Raw genomic sequence first — 7,857 nt, forward strand, 5'->3', positions numbered from 1 at the left:
AGTGAAATATAACTAGAGCAAAAAGGTTGGGAGAAAAAATGTCTCTCCTTTAACCTGAACTAGTTTTGGAAATGGTTTCATTTATAAAAAATTTTAAAGTACTAAGCATTCTGCTTAGTAATTTAAAAGCCATATTTATTAAAGGCCTTGCCACAGTAGCATAATTTTAAAACACAGGATACTCCACTCCTCTAAGTGGATTTCAAGCTATAGCCCAAACCGAACGGCAACCTACAGTGGTTAAGAGTGCAGTAGTCTGGCTCTGTCATTACTAATGGGTGAATTTGGGCTACTTACCTTATCAAAGCCTCAGGTTCTCATCTTAATCCACATAAAGTGCTGATCCACTGTTCAGTAAATAAAAGCTGCCTCTGTTGTTGCTGTTATTATTATTAACAACACTACACACAGTCAAAACTGGGTCATAATATTGTTTTGGTAATTTTAAAAAATACTAAGTATTTTTAAAAATGTGGCTGAAAACTCAAATTGTAGGGAGGGAGAGAAGGGATCAATATTCAGTCCTTACACAAAGACCTCAATAAGTAAGAATCCGTTTCTTGTGAAAATTTTTACCATATAGTTCTAAGTTTAAGAACCTTTGCCAATATTTTAAAAAAAAATTATTCCTGATGAAAATGAAACCTCAAAAGCAAGTGAGTTAGAATTGGTTCAATATATAAATAGAAGCTATAAATGAAATTTTCATTATAAAGAAAAACGGGAAATTCTTCCAAGACTCATAAATAAAGCCAACTGAATTATTTGTGAAAGAAGAGAATCAAGGCTAAAACAGTGGACACATCATTAAACCAAATTTATGTGTTAGGTTTTTCTGTGTGTATTTTTTTAGTCCTCACCAGAGGATATTTTTTCCATTAATTTTTTTAAAGGGAGTGAAAGAGAGAGGGAAAGACAGAAACATTGATGTGAGTAAAACACATCGATTAGTTGCCTCCTGCACATGCCCTGGTCAGGGCCCGGGTCGGGGAGGAGCCTGCAACTGAGGTACGTGCCCTTGATGGGAATTGAACCCAGGACCCATTGGTCTGCAGGCCGATGCTCTATCCACTGAACCAAACTGGGCTGTGTGTTAGTTTTACATTATTCCTCTCTAGCCCACAATCAAACATTTTTCCAAATCGCTGATGAGAAAATTTAACTTCAGTGAGTTCCTTCCATCTTTTTATTCTTCCTTACCATCAGGAAGAGCTCCAAAAAGCAATAAAGTAACTAAAATTAAAGTGGGAACAGAAGAGAAAAAGAAAGGACCTGGATAACCAGACCTGTGAATAATCTGAAATGGATTAAAATTGATAGTTTTATAGAAAGATCTAAAAATTGTATTTTAATTAGCAGTGAAATCAGATATAAAAAATATGTTAATAATGCATATTAACTCTGGCCAGGTGGTTCAGTTGGTTGGAGCCTCATCCTGTGCACAAGGCCGTGGGCTCTATTCCCAGTCAAAGGTGAATATGGGAGGCAACCAATCAATGTTTCTCTTTCACATCTATGTTTCTCTCTCTGTCTCTCTCTTTTTCGAATCAATATAGAAATATATCCTCGGGTATGGAATTTTTAAAAATACAAAAGTATGCACTATATCTGTAGTAGTAATGTGAACAGCACACAAAATATTCCTTAGGTATTCAAAAACAAGATGCTCATCTCATGGACAGTTTTGACATGTCTTTTCCCTACTTTCATCTTACTCTTAACTTAAAGGAAAATATTAACATGTCCAAACTATACCTGTTTCTCAACTGCAATTACAGGTTGGCTACAAAAAGAAGAGTTGGCAGAACTCAATCAAAGCATTCTGTGAGAACTAACTGGCTATAGAGTCTGCAATAGGAATATTATCTATTTTACTAGAGGCCAGGTGCACGAAATTCATACATGGGTGGGAGGGGGGATCCCCTCAGCCAGGCCTGTACCCTCTCTAATCCGGGACCCCTCAGGGGATGTCCAACTGCCTTTTGTAATCCAGGACCACTGGCTCCTAACCGCTCACCTGCCTGCCTGCCTGATCACCCCTAACTGCTCTCCTGCTGGCCTGATTGCCCCTAACCACCTCTGCCTGGCCCCACACCCGGGACCTAGAATTCCCTCCTCTGGCCGGTTGCAGACACCCAGAACCTGGGCTTCCCTCCCTCTGGCCTGCCGCAGGCACCCCAGGACCTGGGCCGGCTTTGCCCAGGCTGGCTGCAGCCATAGGGGACCATGGGCGGGTACCCGGGCTTTGCCTGGGCTGCAGCCACAGGCACCCAGGACCGTGGGGCAGGCAGCTTGTCCTTCTCCCAGGCCACCGGCACAGACGCTGGCGCCTGGGACCGCGGGGCATGTGGCTTGTCCCTCTCCCGGGCCGCAGGCACAGATGCAGCCGCTGGTGCCTGCAACCGCAGGGCGGGCGGCTTGTCCCTCTCCCGGGCCACAGTCCAAGCCACTGGCGCCTGGGACCACGGGGCATGCGGCTTGTCCCTCTCCTGGGCCGCAGGCACTAGCGCCCAGGACCGCAGGGCAGGCGGCTTGTCCCTCTCCTGGGCTGCAGCCTGGCTGGTCCCCATTCCACTCTGGAGAGCTCATTTGTGCCTGAGTGGTCCCCATTCTTCTCTCCCCAGAGTTGAGTGTTTGAGCCTTTATGGTGTGATGGCTGATGACCATTTGCATATTAGCTCTTTATTATATAGAATTATTACTTGTAAGTTCTTTACTGCATTTTCTATATCAGTAAAATTTATAAATTTATTGTACAAAAAAAGAGAAAGAAATGAGATAAGACATGATACCTGAATATCTTTCTTGACTGCTTTAGCTTTGTTATCCACAACTTTCTTCCTAAATTCAAGAAGAACTTCTTTACAATCTTCAAGATGAACCTCAGGCTCCCAGGTATCATCATCTGAGGTGTATCCTTTCCACCGAACTTTGTAAAGGATTTTACCCTGTTACATAAATTAAAAATAGGCAAATAAAAGACATTACTGACTTGATTAAATTTCCAAAACAATACAATTACTGAGAATATGGAAGCAAACTTGAAATAGAGATTAATATGATTATAAAGTATGTTCATCTCCTGAAGTGGCTTAAGAAAAAAATAGGAGCACACCAAAAGCAAAAACAAAGCTTCTGCACAGCAGAGGAAATAACAAACAAGATGAAAAGGCAGCCCACTGAATGGAAGAAAGTATTTCCAAATCATGTAAGGGGCTAATACACAAAATATATAAAGAACTCATGTAACTCAACAGCAAAAAACCAAACCCATCTGATTTAAAAATGGGCAGATCTAAATAGACATTTTTTCAAAGAAGATATACAAATGGCCAACAGCAAAATGAAAAGATGTTCAAAATCATTAATCATCAGGGAAATGCAAATAGAAACCATACAGGTATCACCTCACACATTAGAATGGCTGTTTTCAGTAAGATAAAAAATAACTACTATTGGTGAGGATGGGCAGAAAAGAAAACCCTATGCACCACTGGTGGGAATGTCAATTGGCGGGAATGGCAACCACTGTGGAAAACAGCATGGAGGTTCCTCAAAATATTAAAAATAGAACACGATCCAGCAATTCCACTTCTGGGTATGTATCTACCCAGAAGAAAATGAAAACATTAACTCAAAAAGACATATGAACCCCCATGTTTACTCAGCATTATTCACAATAGCCAGATATGGAAGCAACCTTAGTGTCCATCAACAGATGAAGAACACATCAACACACGGCATGGCAAAAGTAGGTTTACAGTTGTTCATATGGAAAACTAGTGGCCCAGTGCATGAATTCATGCACACTGAAAGGAAATTAGAAGAAATATTTTAATATCGCTATTCGCCCTTTCTCTAAATAGAAGGGTCAACCAAATTCACGATCATTAATGACAGATCAAAACATGTGTGCGATTGGTGCTAGCAAGAGCTTTATATGTATCGTGCATGCACGCGTCAACTTAACCTTTTATAGATATAGAATAAACTTGCTTAATTAGGCCTGCTTTCTGATTTAGCTAAACATTTTCCAGCCCAGTGAAGCGTCCCAACTTTTCAAGAAATTATCAGCAATACAGCAGTAAAAATCAACATGAAGCACATTATTATTGTAGATCACAAAGGGAGAACAAAGGGTGAAATATTTAACTGCAGCAGTGTTTGACTATATTCTGTGCAGAGAAAACCTGAAGTCATTTTCAAGGATTACCATTTCTTTCTTCTTTTCAGTTGGGTCAAGTTTCTAAGCTTTCTAAATGGCTGTTTTCTGGTTAATGAAAAGAAAATAGGATTCCACCAAGTCTCCTATCTACCGACTCCAGGATTTCTGTGAGGATCAAATGAGATGAGGCACAAGAAAATGCTTCACAAACATTTGGTTAAAGTGTAAAATGTCTGCACCTGGGTATAAAGCAAGTCGTGTTCCTGGGCTGAAGAAACTCCAAGGAGGTTAGTTATTGCTAGGGAGAGGAAGCCGAGCATTCCTACATGACGTCATTAACTGGTGCCCACAGCAACTGTTTCCTGGCTGGGCTGGGCTGTGGGCCACATTTTGTGCCATTGGGTCTCTGCAGCATCGGCTGCGATTTGGTCGATGTCGCTCTGGGGTGGTGGTGTGGCCTGTGCCCCACTTGGGGGAAGCCACGTGTTGCTTTGTAGGCAACAGGTCTGCGGTGCCATTTCTCTGTAAATGGCCATTGTGCGTCACAAAAGCTCCTGCATTGAACATGTCCCCTGGTGGTAGGTGCGCATCACAGCGACCTGTCAGATGGTCAGACACTTAGCATATTAGCCTTTTATATATATATAGACTAGGGGCCCGGTGCACGAAATTCGTGCACTGTGTGTGTGTGTGTGTGTGTGTAGAGCCTAAGCTGTAGTCTGGCCTCCTTTTGTGGGAGGTGACCGGGCTGATCAGGGGAAGGCACTTGCCCCATCACCCAGTTGCTGCATCCACTGCCAGTCACCGCAGCCAGCAAGGTTTTTTCATCAACACGGACTCCAGTCCCTTCACCATAAAAAAATGACAACTTTCTTTAGGCATTTTCAAGATGTGTCTTTCATATAATAATAATTTCTTAATTTTTCTTTATCCTCACCTGAGAGATATGTTTCCATTGATTTTTAGAGAATGTGGAAGAGAAAGGGAAAGACAGAAAGAAACATCAAAGTGAGAGGAACACTTTAATTGGTTGACTCCTGCATGAGCCCAGACCTGGGCCCCGGCCAGGGAGGAGCCTGCAACCTAGATACATGCCCTTGGTCAGAACTGAACTCAGACCCTGCCATCGGCAGGCCAAGGCATTATCCACTGAGCCAAACTGGCTAGGGCAGGATATGACATTTCTTAGCCCTACAGCAGCAGACCGTTTTTTTCGCCAGAAGTGTGGTGAAAAACCCTAGATCACCTTTTTGGATTCTTATTACCCAAGTTACTAAGAATATTACCAGTGGCATACAGGGAGCTTAACCAATGAGCGGTCAGAAAAGGTGTTTCCTGCGATCGCCAGATCGGCCTCTTGCCCAGGCCTGACGCCTCCGCCAGAGGTGTCAGGCCTGGGAAGGGGACCCCCATCTCCCCCCAATCACCAGCTTCTGAGGCTTCTGGGGCTGGCCTGCGGCCTGGGATGGCAGCTTGCACTGGCCGCTGCGCTGTTCTGCCCTGCCTGCAGTATGCAAATTAGCCACCATCTTTGTTGATGTTTAATTTGCATATCGTGCTGATTAACCAATGGGAGGCATAACGAAGATATGGTCAATTACCATGTTTGTCTATTAGATAGGGTAATACAATAATTAATGCCTAACAATACAAGAATAAACTGTTTTGCATACTCCCAACTGTAAACCGAATTTTGCCCCACCCTATATATTATTCAGAAATAAAAGCATATGAAATTTGCCTTTTGCAACAACATGGATGGATCTATAGCAGTGGTTCTCAACCTTTTTTTGGCCATGCCCAACCTAAGCATCTCCAAAATCCTAATGCCCACCCCTGTGCCGTGCCAGCACAGCCACAAGTTCGGTGAGTCTGGGGGGGGGGGGGAGCGGCAGCAAAGGACATAGAAAAGATAAAGAGAATAAGCTGGGTCTAGGTGGATCTTCCTGTGCCTCCCTGAGGCCACAGAGAGAGATCCAGACAACAAGCTGAGCCTTTATTTTATAGCCAGAGGTAAACAAGGTAGTGGTCACCACGGTTACAATTTTCTTGTGAGTTTCACTTGTTTTAGCAGCACTTGCTGCACGTCCCACAGCCCATTAGCTACCCAGGTAAGATCTATGGAACATCATGAGATCATGCTTAATTATGTTAAGAAGGCTGTGCCCTCTAAGCTGGCACTTGTTTGTGGCTTTGCCAACAGGTCAATCGGAGGCTTAACCCTATAGCCGCTCCCTACATACTGAGTGACATATAATTTTTATTATTCAAAAAGTGAACTCTTATTCATGTGGAGGAAGACTAAAAGGCCATTAACACATTGTATGCAGGAAACGTATTTATACGTTTTATGTATTTATACGTTCTACCAGTGTAGTAGAGCGCGGGACACGTATTAATACGTTTTTTATAGACTAGCGGTTATCGTAATTTTACTGAACGTTGCCATTTGCACAAAAAATTAGCAAAAATGGCCCGCACCACCTGTTAGCGTGCGATAAAAACTACCCACAAACAATGTGTTAAATGGGTCTAAACAAGCTTCCAAAGAACATGGCATCCATGAAAAATGAAAGAACGACAGTCGAAGAACTGAGGAAGAAATCACTAAGAAACTGTCTAAAAAATAATAATATGAAGTGATATGAAAAAATAGCACATAAAGTTCCAAAACATGTAACAGAGAACAGAAATACGTCAGAATATATATTTATAGAGTGAATATGAGGCCCCTAGAATAATAAGAAATACAAAAAATTTACTATTAATAACTCATTCTCTAATTGCCCTCTTTAACCCTTTTCGGTCCAACGTGGAGGCTGACTCGACAGACCAGGCAATAGGAGCAGGTCCAACGTCAAGGCTGAGGTCGACACTGCAAACCGGTTCAACATTCAATCCCGTCAATAAATTTGGACCAGACTGTTTGAATTCCAATAATAAAATTGGACCACAAAGGGTTAAAAATCAAATAACCCCCACTGCAAGTGCCCCACATTGGGAACCACTGATCTAAAGAGTATTATACTAGAGAAACCAAGATGGCGGCAGGTAAACACCTGAAATTGCTGCCTCACACAACCACTTCAAAACTACAAATAAACGACAGAACAGACATCATCCAGAACCACAAGAAGGCTGGCTGAGTGGAAATTCTACAACTAGAAGGAAAGAGAATAGCACACTGACACTCAGAGGAGGTGCGGAAGTGAAGTGCAGAGATACGGAGGTGCATGTGGAAAGCGCTGGCAACTGAGGACGTGGTTGTCTTTTTCAATAGGGAGAGAGACGCACACTCCTGCTCTGAACTCCAGTTCCGGGCGAGTTGCTGGGGACCCAGACTCATACAGGGAGAAACTGGACTGTCTGGCAGCGGGCGGAAATCGAGGGTGGCTTTCTCTCACAGGTGCTTGCAGCCATTACCCTGGGACACTGAGAACCGGGGCCTATTAGGGCAGGGCTAAGGATCAGCCATAGCTGTTTGCTCTGCCCTGTTGATTCCCTGAGACACCGCCCCACCCAAGCTGCTAGCAGAGGCTTTGCATATAAATGACCTGGTCCTTTGCAATCTAAAATTACCTAAAAAACTGCAGCTGGGTCAGAGAGACCCAGAACATCCAAAAGAAGGCCCAAGGCCCCACAGCAGCTTGCATTGATTCACAGCTGGGCTTCATCTGGGCACCTCCAAATCC

The 7,857-nt window shown here is 43.2% G+C and overlaps 1 protein-coding gene across 1 annotated transcript in view; it reads right to left on the minus strand.

The window, feature by feature from the left end:
* MPHOSPH8 (M-phase phosphoprotein 8) overlaps positions 1–7,857 on the minus strand; it is a gene marked incomplete at its 5' end in the record, with an annotated part of 46,526 nt that overhangs the window by 33,857 nt on the left and 4,812 nt on the right. The window contains one exon of the mRNA XM_006765335.2: positions 2,793–2,948. Within this exon, the coding sequence (XP_006765398.1) occupies positions 2,793–2,948 (156 nt within the window). The remainder of the gene's footprint in view (positions 1–2,792; positions 2,949–7,857) is intronic.

Source organism: Myotis davidii, unplaced genomic scaffold, assembly GCF_000327345.1.
Source record: "Myotis davidii unplaced genomic scaffold, ASM32734v1 scaffold840, whole genome shotgun sequence".
NCBI lineage: Eukaryota > Metazoa > Chordata > Mammalia > Chiroptera > Vespertilionidae > Myotis > Myotis davidii.